This window comes from Mastigoproctus giganteus, chromosome 3 (assembly GCF_048544385.1).
Source record: "Mastigoproctus giganteus isolate SK-2022 chromosome 3, ASM4854438v1, whole genome shotgun sequence".
In the NCBI taxonomy this organism is placed as follows: domain Eukaryota; kingdom Metazoa; phylum Arthropoda; class Arachnida; order Uropygi; family Thelyphonidae; genus Mastigoproctus; species Mastigoproctus giganteus.
In genome coordinates this window covers 141,867,544-141,884,948 of record NC_143577.1, presented here as the reverse complement: position 1 = coordinate 141,884,948, position 17,405 = coordinate 141,867,544, and the positions used below count along the sequence as shown (strand labels likewise).

Here is a 17,405-nt window from a genome sequence, read left to right as displayed (position 1 = left end):
AATACCTGAAGGAAATGAAACAAAGGACTACCAAGTAAGTGTCGAGTAGGAGGAACAGGCAGGGAGAAATTAGTTTTATTGTGAAAATTCAAACGGGGGTACAGTTAAAGGTATTTAGGGTGCCTCCGTAGCCAGGTGGGAAAGAGCAGCAGTGCATAGCACACGCTTCTTGATTAGACCGGGGTTCCAACCCGTCACCACCAAATATGGAGGATGTGGAAAGATCAGGGAAGGACCACCGCATATTCCCGGAGCAATATGGCCTTAGTTGCTAATGCTCCTAAAAATCTTAGGGCGCCTCCGTAGCCAGGTGGCCAGGAGCAGCAGTGCGCAGCACACGCTTCTTGATTAGACTGGGGTTTGAGCCCATGCCCACCAAATACGGAGGATGTGGAAAGGTCAGGGAATGACCACCGCATATCCCCAGAGCAATATGGCTTTAGTTGCTAATGCTCCTAAAAACCAAATAACAACAACAACAACAGCTCCTGAAAACCAAATAATAAACAACATAAAGGTATTTGTTCAAGAAGAGATGGAGAATCAATAACAGAGTTTATGATATTGTAGACGAAAAGAGACCATTGGAGTTGTCGTCTAATGTGAATAGGAACGATTCTGAAGCAATCACCAAGAGTTCCATAATTACGACGGTGAAAAGCAAAGCGATTTTGATAACATAAGAATTTAATGAAATTAATTTGAATTCTCTCAAGTCTGTGAGAAAGATATTCCTGTTGTGCAGACCAAATAATATCACAATAATCAAAAATAGGGAATATAAGCTACTTGTAGAGAAGAATGATAACTTTGTCACTCTTGAAAATATAGGAAGAACGCTTGATTAATCCAAAAATTTTAGAAGTCAGAGATATTACATGATCAACATGGGAAGACAAATGAAGGTCAGATCGAAATAGGATACCTAAGTCCTTAAACATATCAGTATTTGCAATTATTATATAATGTCAAAAAATTTCACTGACATTCTCACAATAGCAGTTGTACTTTTAGTACACATTGTGACAAAAAAGTTACTATGAATTCAATAATGCTTTCTTTCTTAATGATGAATTTGCATATTATTAATTCACAATTGTTTTATTTTCTCTTTATTCTTTTTTTTTTTTTTTTGAGTTAAATAAAAATCAGAATGACAATCCCATGAGGTCCATGGTAATGAGTTGGGAACTGCTGATCTAGACAATATTTTATGGATTAGATAGCTTTAAATCACACACACACACACACACACACACACACACACACACACACACACACACACACACACACACACACACCGTTTCTCTATACCATGGCATTTTGCCAACGAAAAAAGAAAAAAAGAATATTGGCTAAAATCAGAAGGCATAGTGTAGAAAAGTAATGGTTTCCAAATAGGAAAATATCCCTCAAACAAATGCCCCCTCCCCATATACAGAAACTAAAGATGCTATGTGGCAAATATCACATGAATGTAAAAAAGTCATAAAGCAAAATCTAATTTTAAAGAATACTGAAACTACACTAGTTATGGTTATGGGTGACATGGCCTTCCTTTCTACCATGGAAGGCTGCACATTTCACATACAGAATCCAAATTCCATCTAAAGTACAAAAAAAAAACAATCTACAAACTAATTCACACTGTTAAACAGGAACAAAGGGAATGTTTCAAGCTAGCTTCACTAAGTTCTGAATAGCCTTGATTTTACTGATCCAAGAAAACAGTTCACATAGTAGTCAATAAACAAGAGAAGAGCCACTCAGATCCTAACTACTCCATCTAATAGGATTCCAGCACAGCAGGCCAAAGCATCTTAGAAATCACATTGCCTTCTTCTAGCATATGTTGCTGACCTCTAATTCCAAAATAATTTAGGGCTGAAGCCTTGGGTTATGTAGATAGTTAACTAGCATACAGGTTAGTGTAATTGCATCATTTCTGTACATAGCCAACTACTTAAGTAGTTATAAATTGGCATCATTAAGTATATCTCATATTGTGAATACCTTCACGAGTTGCCATGATATTGCACTACCTCGAATAAGTAGCGCTTTGCTATAGGAGAAGACTATTGTTTCTTATTCTTAGTGGATACCATCACAATAGTCTTCTCCTATAGCAGTGGTTCCCAACCATTTTTGACTCGCGAACCCCTTTCAACGCAATATATTTTATCGCGAACCCCTTTCAACGTAATATATTTTATCGCAAACCCCTTTCAACGTAATATTTTTAATGCGAACCACTAAGCCTATATTCTCTGAAATCGTATAATATTTCTGAATTTTTATTATAAAATATTTTCAGTACTACGTTTTTATAAGCGACACTGCATAATAATAAAAATTATTAGTAAGTATTATTTATACTTTGTAAAGCAGTTATTAATCAGTGCAAACTAGATTTCGAACAGGCTAATTGTAGAAAACTTGCTTTTAGTCCAAATGGTAGCTAAATATTCTGGTCTCTTGCCAAAGCTATTAGCCGCAATTTTTTCCCATCTCTGTTCCCCCTCTGAAAAAACAAGATGGTTCTGTTGCCACATCAGCTAAACATAAAGATGATCTTGGTAAATCACTTCAAACCATTCCCAGTACAATCCATTCAATGCCTCCTGTGGGCTTCCATCAAAAGGATGTCAGAAGGATTTTGATGAACCTGATGTTAAGAAAACTCCAGGTCCTGATGGTATTTCTCCACTTGTTCTCTAAACCTGCGCTCCTTAGCTTGCTCCTGTTTTGTATAGTCTTTTTGCACTTTCTTATTCCAAAGGTATTTTTTCTTCTGCCTGGAAATTTGCTCATATCCAGCCAGTTCCTAAAAAGGGTGACCAATCCCTTCCATCCAATTATTGTCCCACTGCGATTACTTCTACTCTTTCCGGTCAGGGAATGACCACCGCATATCCCGGAGCAATATGGCCTTAGTTGCTAATGCTCCTAAAAACCAAATAACAAAAAACAAACAAACAAACTTCTACTCTTTCCAAAGTAATAGAGAAATCAATTAACCGCCAACTCTTAAACTACCTAGAAACCTTCCGTCTGATCAACGATCGCCAGTATGGATTCCGTCAGTGTCGATCCACTGGTGATATTCTGGCTTATGTTAAATTTGTCCATCTATGGATAAATTTAACATAAACCAGATTTTTAACAAATTTAACATTGCTCTTGACATTTCAAAGGCTTTTGGTCGTGTTTGGCATTAAGGTCTTCTAAATAAGCTTCCATCCTATGGTTTGCCAGCTGCTCTTTGTAACGGAGTATCCAGTTTTCTCCCTGACCGTTCACTGCAGGTGATGGTAGATGCCTCTCTGTCTCTAACTTCTCCACTAATGCTTGTGTCCCCCCCCAAGGTTCAGTTCTTTCTCCCAATCTTTTCCTCTCATATATTAATGACCTTCTTCCATTGACCGGAAATCCCATCCATAGCTTTGCTGACGATAGTACATTGCATTCCACCTTCCACAATTTTGCCCTGCAAAAAACAGATGCAACTTCTCGAGTATCCACTGCCAAATCCTTAAGTGCTGATCTCCAGATAATTCTCCAGTGGGACAAAGATAACTTAATTTCAATCCTTCTAAAACTCAGTCCTGTCTTGTATCTTGCAAAAAGGATTCTTCTGCTCCTATGTTTACCTTCGATGATGCTCCGATTTTTAGGCAAGATCTTGGGGACATTACCCTGACTTCTGATCTCTCTCTTGGTACAAGCACATTACAAATATTGCTTCCTCTGCATCTAATAAACGGGGTTGCTCTCACATTGCTTTTCTTCCAAACAGTTGTTGACTCTGTAGAAATCGCAAATCCGCCCTACAATGGAATGTTGTTCCTACATCTAGGGCGGTGCCTCCAAAAACTCTCTCAGGCTTCTAGATTCCATTCAGAAGAGGGCAGTTAGGTTAATTAATGTCTCATCTCTAACAGAGTCACTCCACTCCCTGTTTCATAGACTTTGTTTTTGTTGCATGTCTTTTCTGTAGATACTTGCATGGCACTGTTCTTCTGAATTGGCTTCTATAATCCCTGGTCTCACTTTCAAAGCAGTCCGAACACATGCTGCAACCAGTCAACATCATTTTGCTTTCCAAGTTCAAACTCACAGAACCAACTTTTCTTTTTTCCTTATTTATTCATTCAACTGCCGTTTACTGGAACATCCTTCCTTCATAAGTATTTCCTGAAAATTACAATCTACAGAAGTTCAAGTTTAATGTCAACAAGTATTTTCTTTCAACTTTTCAACCTTCAACCCATGCATGGTATTAAGTACTATAGGTTCTATAAAAAAAAAAAAAAAAAACCTGTACATAATGATCCTTGAGAATGAAAAAAAAAAATTTAGTATTGAAAAAAAGTATTTAACATGATATACTGTAAGATTATCAGGAATAATGGGAGATGTGGTTTCTTTCTTTGTCAATTTTTACTTTTTATTTATTTTATTTTGCTTGTTTATTATTAGTTATATTTTGTAGTTTACAATAATATATCTATGTAAATCTAAGCAGACTTTCACAAACCCCCGGGGGGGGTTCGCAAATCACTGGTTGGGAACCGCTGGCCTATAGTAAAGCATTACTTATTGAGGTAGTGCAGTATTATGGCAACTCGTGAAGGTATTCACAATACAAGATATACTTAATGATGCCAATTTATAACTACTTAAGTATTGGCTAAGTACAGAAATGATGCAATTGCACTAACTTTGCACTAAAAACGAGTACAGAGAAGTGCAACAAGACTGGGCAGCAGAACAAAGGGGTGCTCTTATGAAGAAAGGCTTAAGTTCTTCAAATTGCAGTGTCTGGAGACTAGGAGACCTGCGAGGCGATCTGATCGAGGTGTATAAGGCCTTGAATGGATTGAGCAGGCTTAATGCCGAGGCGATTCTTTCTCTTGCTCAGATTACAAACCTGAGGGGGCATAAACTGAAATTGAGGAAAGACAGTTGCCAAATAGACGTGTGGAAAATTTCCTTTAGCCAGTGGGTAGTTGATTGCTGGAACAAACTTCCATCTGTCGTTGTGGAAGTTGATAGCTTAAATAAATTCAAGGCAGAACTAGACAAACATTTGGAACAAATGGATAGAAATGGGAAGGTTTTTTTTTTTTTTTTTGGCTGATGCTGTATAAGTTTGCTTTCTTGCGTCATATGCCTCATATGATTCATATTGTTTTTTGAACCAACCAGAACCATGTAAGTTTTTGACAGAGTTAAATTTATTTAATAAGTATCCAAGGAAGAACTCCACAGTGAGCTTGCAATAAATGTAAGAAGTTTTATTAGTGGAGTCCCACAGGGTTCGGTGTTGGGTCCACTGTTGTTTTGTATATTTATCAATGATATTGATGAAGGTATATCAGGCTTAGTGTCGAAGTTTGCAGATGATACAAAGGTTGGCAGGGTTGTTAATGACAGTAATGGCAGTGTGCTACTGCAACAGGATCTAGATAATTTGGGCAGATGGGCTAAGAAGTGGCAACTGAAGTTTAACCTTGACAAATGCAAAGTACTGCATATGGGTAGAAGTAACCCCAGAGAAACGTACCAACTGTGTGGTACTACACTTCAGGTGGTAGAAAATGAAAAAGACCTGGGAGTAATTGTGCAGGCAGATATGAAGTTTTCTGAGCAATGCAGACAGGCTGCCAGGGCAGATCATGGGGTTTTGTCAATGATATATAGGAATTTTGCTAGCAGGGAAAAGAAGGTGATTATCCCTCTGTATAAGGCAATGGTCAGGCCACGCCTTGAGTACTGTGTACAGGTCTGGAAGCCTCATTTTAGGAAGGATGTAGATTTACTTGAGCGTGTACAGAGAAGGGCAACAAGATTGGTGAGGGGAATGAAGGGATCCTCTTATCAAGAGAGGCTTAAGTTCTGCAAGGAGACTAGGCACCTGTGCGGTGATCTGATTTCGGTGTATAAGGCCTTGAATAGGTTCAGCACGCTGAATTCTGATGGGATCCTTCCACTTGTTCAGATTACGAACCTAAGGGGGCATAAATTCAAATTAAGAAAGGACAGATGTAGAATAGATGTGCGGAAATTTGCCTTTAGCCAGCGGGTGGTTAATTGCTGGAACAAACTTCCATCTGTCGTTGTGGAAGTTGATATGTTGAATAAATTTAAGGAGGAACTGGACAGGCATTTGGAGGGAATGGTGTGATTTTTTTTTTTTTTTTTGGATGATGCTGCATAAGCTCATACATTTGCTTTCTTGCATCACATGCCACTACTACTATGTTATTGCATCCAAGTATCCAGTTATTTTTTAATTTAATCTCAGTTAGGTTCTAGTTTTTTCATATCACAAAATGCAATAGTAGATTCCTTAGCTATCCTTAAACTATACAGTGAATTGTTTTATCGTTATACTGTAATTGCGTGTATTATGTGAAACATTGAATATAATTTTATTTAAAAGAACCAAAGTTATCTAACGTAACACAATTATGTTAATTTTTTTTATGTATTTTTTTCCCTTATATAGTTAGAGAATCAAACACTGATGACTGTGAAGAGGTTACATCTCTTCTGCAAAGGGCACAAGATAACAGAAAATCAGCTGAGAATGTTGCTAAGCATTTTTTGCAAAAACTAGATCGAAGTTATGGTGTGGCATGTAGACTAATTGGTTGCAACATTAGTCCATGGGAAGATCTCTCTTCACATAGTCATACTACCAGGTATCCAGTTCAATTAAATCATAAAGAATCTTGTAATTCACGCATGATATAATTTTATAGTATTATTGAACATCAGCCGCATTTTACAATAGACAAAGGCAATGCAAAAAAATAATGCCACTTTTACTTTAAAAAATGGTATATTGAATATTATTTCTTTAAAATGAACTTCCATTGTAATTCCCATTCTTCATAATACCATAATTCCAAGATTGTACAAGCATTTTTATTTGATGAAAGATCAATTTGTTCTGCATGTATATCCAGATTTCAGTATTTCTATCACCTCGTCATTACCATTTGAAACTTCTGGCTATAGGATAGATGTTCTGAGATTCCATATCGAAATGTCACGATGGTGTGGAATGTGTACCGTACAGAGCTGCCATATAGTAAGTGGAAGCCATACAGGGTTTAGTAGTTTACAAATTTTAAAAAAGTTAAAATATTCAAGAGTTAAAAAAAGCATGAATGATTATTTTTTTTGTCTGTCCTTTACTATAAACATTACTGAAAAGTTAACAGTCCATTACATTATCATCGAAAAGTTTTTCAGCTTTAAATTATAAGAAACAGAATGATGTATATTCTGATAAATTAGATATATATATATAATATGTTCTATAATATTGAAGATAATTCAAGCGGACAAAAAGAATATATATATATATTTTTTTTTTTTTTTTTTTTTTTTTGTTGTAAAGTGTTAGAACCCAGTTGTAGTGCTTTTAATTACAAAATGTATTTTTTTATGTGTTCATTGATTATTATGAAATATATTAAAATAATTGTCTACAATTATTTATTATTCTTTTTAGGGGAGGGGTGCCAATAAGATTTTTGCAAACGGCACCTCAAAGGAATGCAGTATTCCTGTGCCATTTTTTTCTGGTAAACATTTGTACTCATTCATTAAAAAACTTTTCTTTCAGCAATACTTTCTTCACTTTACTGCTACTGCTTTATTTTTTTAATGGATTTCTATAGGTTTTTCTCTTTCAGAATTTAGAAACTAAATTGTGAGTGCTGCTCAGTCTTGTAAGGAAGGGAGTACTTCCTTTATAAATGGATTGTACAGCAGGCCCTTGTTATAACGCGGTTCGCTTTACGCTGATTCACTATAACGCTGTTCTTATATTATAACCCGTATCTGATTATAACGCTGTCACAAATCACTATAATGCTCTTTTACTGATTGCATTTTTGGCATATTTAACGAAATCGTTTCATTTGATGGGGTCAATAGCTTGAAAATGAATAGCAAAACAGCATTAAAACATTTCCCATGCCGACTTGAGAAATTTTCCCATGCTTAGTGAAATTTTCTCACACACTGATTTAATTGCAGTACAGTGACTTGTTACGCAGTTCTGAGATCAACATTTTAAAATATGATCAAGTATACTGCTTGTAATATTTGCATTATATGCATTTATCCGAAGTCCAGTCATCACTCAATAAAGTATTAGACATCGTGCATAATGGACAATTTACTCGAACATTGTATCATAATTAATGCAACCAACGCAGTTACATTTTCCAAGAGTTAATAATGGCGGATAAGAATGAAAAAGCAACGTCTGGATGCAGTACAAAGGCTACAAATGTAAGAAAAAGACTGAATTTTAAAATTAAATTAGACGTTTTGAAGCGAATCAACGACAAGCAAATGTGTGCCATAATTTAGGACTGGCAGGTTTAACTGTAAGAACAATTATAAAAAAATAAAGAATTAATTTTAGCAGCGGGAAAGACAGCTGTTCCACTGTAAGCAACTAGGGTTAGGTCGGCTATTCGGATTGAAATGGAGAGACTTTTAACTACTTTTATTGAAGATAATATCCAATGCAGAATTCAGTTAAGTTAAATATTATAAAAAAAAAAAAAAAATTTAGCATTAGCATTAGCATTAGTAGAGGCATTTGATGCAAGAAAGCAAGCTTATGCAGCATCAGCCAAAAAAAAAAAAAAAAAACCACTTCCACTTCACCCCTCTGTTCGTTCAAAATACTGTCCAGCTGAGCCTTAAACTTATTTAGGCTATCAACCTCCACCACAAGGGATGGCAGTCTGTTCCACCTACCGACCACCTGCTGGCTAAAGGCAAATTTCCGCACGTCTATCCTACATCTGTCTTTCCTCAATTTGAATTTATGCCCTCTCAGTTGATTTTTCTGAGCTAGAGGAAGAATCCCATCAGCATTGAGCATGCTTAAACCATTCAAGGCTTTATGCACCTCTATCAGATCACCTCGCTGGTGCCTAGTCTCCAGACACTGTAATTTGCAAAACTTAAGCCTTTCCTCGTAAGAGCACCCCTTTGTTCCATTCACTAATCTTGTTGCCCTTCTCTGTACTCGTTCCAGCAGCTCTACATCCTTCTTGAAATGAGGCCTCCAGACCTGTATACAGTACTCTAGGTGTGGCCTGACCATTGCCTTATACAATGGAATAATCACCTCCTTATCCCTGCTGGAAAAATTCCTGTATATCATTGAGAATACTCCATGAGCTACTCTTGCAGCCCGTCTGCACTGCTCAGAGAACTTCATATCTGCCTGCACAATCACCCCCAAGTCCCTTTCATTCTCTACCACTGTCAGTGTAGTACCACAGAGTTGATACGTTGCCCTGGGGTTGCTGTTTCCCATGTGTAGTACTTTACATTTGTCAATGTTAAACTTCATTTGCCACCTCTCAGCCCATTTGCTCAACCTTTCCAGATCCTGTTGCAGCAGTGTAGTGTCAGTAGTGTCCTTGACAACCCTGCCAACCTTTGTATCATCTGCAAACTTGGACATTAAGCTTGATATACCATCATCAATATCATTTATAAATACAGAAAACAATAATGGACCCAACACTGAGCCCTGAGGGACTCCACTAATAACATTAGTCCATGATGAGCAGTGTCCATTGATTACCACTCTCTGTCTTCTCCCACTCAACCACCCCTTTATCCATAGCAGCAATTTGCCTCCAATGTCACACTGCTCCAATTTGTGTAGCAGTCTTCCATGTGCAACAGTATCAAAAGCCTTTCTAAGATCCAAGTATATAATATCAAAGTTATTCCCTGCATCCAGTTCTTTTGTGACTGCATCATAGTATCCAATCAAGTTGGTCAGGCAAGACTTCCCCTTAACAAAACCATGCTGTGTCTGAGCTATAACTGAAGTCTTGTCTAAATGATCCTGCAGTGCTTCTTTAACCAGTGCCTCCATTAATTTTCCTGGAACAGAAGTTAAGCTCACAGGTCTATAGTTACTTGTGTCAGCCTTTGATCCTCCTTTGTTAATTGGGGTCACATTTGCACATTTCCAGTCTATGGGTACCTCCCCTGAGTCCAAGGAAGCTCTCATAATTATGGCTAAGGGTTTGCTTACTTCCTTTGCTGCCTCCTTTAATATAACTGGATAGATCCCATCCACCCCGGGTGCCTTTCTTGTGTTTATCTTCAACAGTTTCTCCTCAACTTTACTCCCAGTTATTTCAAGATTCTCTAGCTTACTGCTAGAGTTGAATACACCTCTGGCATTCCCCTTGCTGAATAACTCCTCATGTGTGAATGTCGATGCAAAATATTCATTTAGTTTGTTAGCTACCTGAGCAGGATCATCAACAGTTGACCCATCAATATCAAGTGGACCAATCTGATTCATCCCCTTCCTTCTAGAGTTTACATAAGTAAAGAACTCTTTGCTGTTTTTCTTTGCATCCCTTGCCAAGGATTTCTCGTAATCCGCCTTCGCCTGCCTAACCTCCTTTGTAACTTGGTTGCATATCAACTTGTATCTATCATAGGCTTCTGTGTCATGTGTTAATTTGTAAGTATCCCATGCATTTTTCTTCTCTGCCATATGCCTCATTAGTTCATCTGACATCCATTTTGGCCTAAACCTTGAACAATATTTCTTAGTTGGTATGTAAAGCCTAGTAGCTTCCAAGATATGTTCTTTGAATGCTTCCCATTTTGAATTTGCTGTTGGTAACATCATCAGTTGGTCCCACTGTATAGAATTTAAATACTGTCTCAGTCCATCGTAGTCGCCTTTACGGAAGCAATAACCCTTCCCTTTACCCCTAATGGTAGTTACCTCTTTGAGTAAATCCCACTTCAGCACACTGTGATCACTGCCACCTAGTGGTTCATTTATCTGCAGATTCTTAATGCATGAAGAATCACTGCTGATAATCAAATCAAGAGTATTACTCCCTCTATTTGCTTCCTGAACATGCTGATGTAGAAAACAATCATCCAATAAATCCACAAAAGCCCTGCTAGTGTGTGAGTAACCAGCCCCCAAATTCCAGTCAATATCTGGGAAATTAAAATCTCCCATTATAAGACTCTCTGATTTACTGGACCACTCTATTTCCCTGTACAGTTTCTTATTATACTCATCAGAGTCATTAGGCCTATAGCACACTCCTACTCTCAATTTTGATCTCCCAATGCTTATGTCACACCAAACTGACTCAACACTGCACTGTCCAGCGATGTCGACTGGCTTCACTTCCTTGGTTTTTATGTGTTTCTTAACTAATAGCATAACCCCTCCCCCCTTCCTATCCTGTCTATCCTTTCTGTAGACGTTGTACTCCCCAAATTGCAGTTCTGCATCCCTTATATCTGTGTGACACCACGTCTCTGATATCCCAACAATATCTGCCTTTGATGTTTTGAGCAATACCTCAAATTCATCAAATTTATTTACTAAACTCCTAGCATTGGTGTACACGCAAGTATACCTGCACCTGTTTCTATTCTTAGCTACCCTAACACAACCCATGTGTTTATTTGTACCGCAATGGCTCCCAGCAGTCTCTGAAATACCATGCATCTTGTTTTTCAGGCTTCTACTCATTCTAATAGAAGCAGTGCAAGAATCTCTTTCACCTCTGCCAGTGGCTACTGTCAATCTATTGGTCTTTGTCTCCCCCCAAACTAGCAGTTTTCCGACCCACCTAACACTGCCTCGATAGCATCAGCAAATATTCTTGCACCCTTTCTATTTAAGTGTATCCCATCCCTGTAGAAGCAGTCTCTCCTGTTAACAAGTACAGTCCAGGCTGAAAAAAATTCTACCCCTTGAGCCTTGCACAATCTTTCCAGGGCCGAATTGATCGACAAGGCTCTCATCATATACTCCCTCCTATCGTGTCTGGGCAGAATTGCAGACACTTTCAAATTCAACCCTAATTCTCGGCTTTTGTTCAACAGTGACCTGTACTTGTTAAGTAATTCTGCCGGTCTCCTACTCTTAATATTATTAGTGCCAACGTGTACAACTATATCACCTTTTGTGCCCTTAAAAGATGATATTCGCTCTACAACGTCATCAACCTTTGCCCCTGGCAGACATACCCTGGTCCTGTTCCACCTATCTTTTTTACGAAGCATGTTCCCCGTTTCCCTGACAATTGAGTCACCAACAACTACTAGTTCCTTCGGGACCAGCGCATTCTGCCTTGGGGGTTGTCTCTGTGTCACACGTATCCAAGTGCAAGCTCTGGCGTTGATGTGGTCAGCTGAGAGCTTGATGGGCCCCTCAGTTTAGTTCCTTCGAGGGCATCCACCCTGTCCTTCAAGCTCTCATATAGGCCCACAAGGACGCCGAGTTGTTGCCTGATATCGATACACTCCTTGCATCGCGCACACACACAAAGACATCCCCCTTGGCAGTATCATGTCCCGTACCCGATTGCTCTGCAAACATCAAGCAAACAGTGCATTTTATAAGGCTGTGAGTCAGAGGACAACTGCCCCCCTCAGTTCTGCTCTGAGCCACAGCGCTTCCATTAGCTTGAGCCTTTTGCTTTGCTGCTCTGGTCTGAGTCATGATTCTATTAATTTATTAATTAATTATGTTATGTTATTAATTATGTTAAATATAATTAATTATATTACGTTTGTAATCTAAGTCGTTATATGTATTTATTTAAACGTACAATTTAACTGCTAACGAAGTTCAACTAACGCTATCTAGTACGGCATACAACTATCGTATCACAATGGCGGGAAAATTACGAACGCTAGCGGAGTTGAAACACGTGGAAACCTTTACCGATACTTTTATGCAATTACAAGGCCGAGTAAAGAATAAATACACCAAGTTAATCAGAAAATCACAAAATAATGTTATACTACTAAATTTAAATCAAAAGTTTTAGAAAAACAATAATTTCAAATCAATAAATAAGAAAAATCCACTTAGCGGCTTGGAACACGACCGTCACTAGTAGCCTCGTCAGCAGACTTATGAGAGAGATTAGCCTATATGATGATCTGAAGAAAACTCACCTAAAAAAAAAAAATGTGGAACCATTTAAAACTAGAAAGGGCTGGTTAAATAGATTTAAAATCCAGGGAGAAGCCACAAGTGCAGATTAAAGAGCCGAAACTTTCAAAAAAGAATTTGTTAAAATTATTGAAGAGGGGTATTATGTGTTATACTTTTCAACAAGTTTTTAACATAGATGAAGCAGGATTTTTTGGAAATGAATGCCTAAAAGAAGTTTCATATTGAAAGAAGAAGAAAAAACATGCCAGGTTTCAAACCGGCGATGGATCAGTTGACTTGATTGTTGGGTGGTAACGCTGCGAGGGATTTAAAATTAAACCCCCTTTTAGTTTACCAGGAAGAGGGCCAAAGTACAACCCAAAATCGACACATTTTTCATGATTAAATTCATTGATTAAATTAAATCAATTTAGATCAATTAAATTCATGATTTTAATTGGAATTTTAAGTTTAATTTTGATATGTAAGTAGTTACCACATAATTATATACGTATGTAATGCAGAATATTTTATATGTACAAATATTTAAATATTAAATATTTTGACCGACATTTGTACATCTTTCCACTACCATTTATTATTGATTAGGAAATATCCTAAGGCACTGACTGCAACTAACAAATACATATGTTACCTTATGGGAATGCGGCGCTTGCTTAGCGTGGATTCACTTAGTGCTCTGTTTTTCCAGAACGAGTTATCAGCGTTAAGCGGGGGTCACCTGTAATGTACAAACTATAGTTTGTGCACTCTCTCTGTTTTAAAACTAGTTCTTAAAAGAATTAAAGAATTTTAACATAAGAATTAATGACAAATTATTTGTCATTAATTCCAAATTAATAACAAATAGTATTTGCAAAAACTTGCATTTCCACTTATGCCTTCTGACAGTGAGATTGTAAAAAGAACATGGGAACAATGAAAAAAGAGAATAATGCAGAAAATGACTGTTGGTCCAAAAATTGTAATCTATCATGAGAGTAGGAGTAGATTCAATAACTGTTTTTTTTTTTTTTTTTGTTGGTAGTGACATTGATAATATCTGTTTCCAGTTTTATGCTGTGTTATGAATTGTCTCAGATAATGCCTAAGAAAACAGGATTGCAGACTACTTAAACCAGCTGACCTGAGGGTGACAGTGCTTCTGCTGGCCTCTGTTTGTTCCAGAGTACCATGGACTGTATAGTCAATGCCAAATATCTGTTAGTGGTCTGGAAATGGTTGGAGTGCAAATTAACACTGGCCTGTGGGGCCTGGTGGCTAATACACTGGCTGACCCTGTTATCCTCCAAGAGAGTCAGGTAGACTTTGCCATCCTTATTCTTAATCATGAAACTGGAGGAGTGGTTAGTTGTAAAATACCCCTTGATACTCCATTCTGTCCATCTACAAAGTACCAAAATAGGAGGAGGAGGAGGATTCTGAAGACTCTTAGAACCTGCAGTGGAAAGAATAATCAATAGAACTAGACCATATCAAAGTGACTGAAAGTCAACTGCCATTTCCAGTACTTCATAAACAAGATATTCAATGGAATGATGGGATAAATGACTATCTTCCTCCAACTCTACGACATCTAGCATTCATTACTGACCTCATTAACAGATAATACACCTAACAGCAGGTGATATTTTTCATCAATAACAAGAAGCTCAAACACTGTCTAGGAATGAAAGGGACAGTCTAAAAGGTGAAATATCAGTGCTGTGTTACTTTGATCTGTTAATTATGGAGCATCACCAATTAGTCTTCACGAACATTCAAATGCTCTGTGTAGATCCATATTTCCAAAACATAACATAGAATATAACAAATTGGATACCTTCTATATAGTCTTTCTCCAGAATTTCACGATTTATGAAAACAGTAATGATGTTGCCATTTGTTTTGTATGACTGACCCACTTACCCTTTCAAAAACACATCATCATCATCATCATCCATTTTCAATCCACTGCAGGAGGAAGGCCTCTCCAGCAACTTTCCTGTTCCTTCTGTTTTGTGCAGTGGCCATCCATTTACTACACACAAACTCATGAATTTCATCTGTCCATCTCAGTTGTTGTCTTCCAGGTTTTCTTCTAGCTCCTCTTGGGTACCATTCTGTTATTTTCTTAGTCCATCTGTCATCCTGTCTTCGAGCTATGTGTCCTGCCAAAGACCATTTTAGTTCTTTAGTTTTGATAATATTAGTAAATTAATAAGAGGAGTTTACCTCAATATAGTATGTGGAACACTTCCGTATGATACCCTCCAGAAATTAAAACGGAAAAAACGAAAAAATCGACAACTTACCGGTACATTAAAGTAAAATATAAATAATTAAATAATCAATTTAACACAATTCAAAATCAATTCAAAACAATTAAAATTCAAATTAACGCAATTAAAAGAATCTAACGAAAATATTCAAAACGATTTTCCTTCCTGAAGCTGACAATGCTTTTCGACCGACTGTCGTGATCACAGGAATGAAAATTACCAAATCAGGCTAAACCTGCAACTTAAATAGTGATTATGTGACTTCGCGCATGCGCGTAAAGGTCCACGCATCGGAGATCAAATATGGCCGCCGAACATTAACAGAATTCTCGTGTAATTTAATTTCAACGGTTTCTGCAATTAATAGTCGCGTATAATTACGTTGAACGTTAAGTATTTTGGCCTCGTTAAATAAAAAAGTATGTTTTTCGTTAATGGCATGAAAGGCTAATTCTGACGCTGCTGAACGAGAAGCACGAACTGAGGCTTCGTGTTGATTTACACGGATATTAAGAGAAAACCGCGTCGAACCCTGATAAGACGAGTCGCAATCACCGCAAGAAATGTTGTATACTAGATCATTAATTTGTGTTGCGAACGCCGAAAGAACCGAGCGATTGTTCAGTATAGTGTGTAACTTCCGTATAGGCCTAGCTATAATTTTAAATTCGGTATCTTTAAAGAATCTGTTAAGCTGTTTGTGCCGCTGTTCAACATATGGGACAGAAATAAAGTATTTTTTGACATTACTATTGTTGATTGGTGCAGTATTTTGTATCCTATCCCTAGCTTGTACCCTAATTCGATTTATTGTGTTAATGGGATAACCCCTGTTCAAGAATCTGCTAGTTAATATTTGTATTTCTGAGTCTAAAGCAGAATCCGTCGTTGAATATTTATAGGCATTTAGAAATTGATTAAAGATAATCGATCTTTTGTAGGTGAACGGGTGGTAGCTATTATAATGTAGAAGCATACCGGTGTTTGTGGGTTTTCGATAGATGCTAAATTGTATTTTGTTCGAGTCCCGGGTAAGCGTGAAATTTAGAAAGTTTAATTTAGAAAGTTCACGCTTACCCGGGACTCGAACAAAATACAATTTAGCATCTATCGAAAACCCACAAACACCGGTATGCTTCTACATTATAATAGCTACCACCCGTTCACCTACAAAAGATCGATTATCTTTAATCAATTTCTAAATGCCTATAAATATTCAACGACGGATTCTGCTTTAGACTCAGAAATACAAATATTAACTAGCAGATTCTTGAACAGGGGTTATCCCATTAACACAATAAATTGAATTAGGGTACAAGCTAGGGATAGGATACAAAATACTGCACCAATCAACAATAGTAATATCAAAAAATACTTTATTTCTGTCCCATATGTTGAACAGTGGCACAAACAGCTTAACAGATTCTTTAAAGATACCGAATTTAAAATTATAGCTAGGCCTATACGGAAGTTACACACTATACTGAACAATCGCTCGGTTCTTTCGGCGTTCGCAACACAAATTAATGATCTAGTATACAACATTTCTTGCGGTGATTGCGACTCGTCTTATCAGGGTTCGACGCGGTTTTCTCTTAATATCCGTGTAAATCAACACGAAGCCTCAGTTCGTGCTTCTCGTTCAGCAGCGTCAGAATTAGCCTTTCATGCCATTAACGAAAAACATACTTTTTTATTTAACGAGGCCAAAATACTTAACGTTCAACGTAATTATACGCGACTATTAATTGCAGAAACCGTTGAAATTAAATTACACGAGAATTCTGTTAATGTTCGGCGGCCATATTTGATCTCCGATGCGTGGACCTTTACGCGCATGCGCGAAGTCACATAATCACTATTTAAGTTGCAGGTTTAGCCTGATTCGGTAATTTTCATTCCTGTGATCACGACAGTCGGTCGAAAAGCATTGTCAGCTTCAGGAAGGAAAATCGTTTTGAATATTTTCGTTAGATTCTTTTAATTGCGTTAATTTGAATTTTAATTGTTTTGAATTGATTTTGAATTGTGTTAAATTGATTATTTAATTATTTATATTTTACTTTAATGTACCGGTAAGTTGTCGATTTTTTCGTTTTTTCCGTTTTAATTTCTGGAGGGTATCATACGGA

The 17,405-nt window shown here is 37.3% G+C and overlaps 1 protein-coding gene across 3 annotated transcripts in view; it reads left to right on the top strand.

The window, feature by feature from the left end:
- Positions 1-17,405, top strand: part of LOC150088294 (colorectal mutant cancer protein) — a 498,699-nt gene that overhangs the window by 361,453 nt on the left and 119,841 nt on the right. For all 3 annotated transcript variants that reach the window (XM_090369448.1, XM_090369449.1, XM_090369450.1), the window contains one exon: positions 6,512-6,707. In XM_090369448.1, the coding sequence (XP_090225574.1) occupies positions 6,512-6,707 (196 nt within the window). The remainder of the gene's footprint in view (positions 1-6,511; positions 6,708-17,405) is intronic.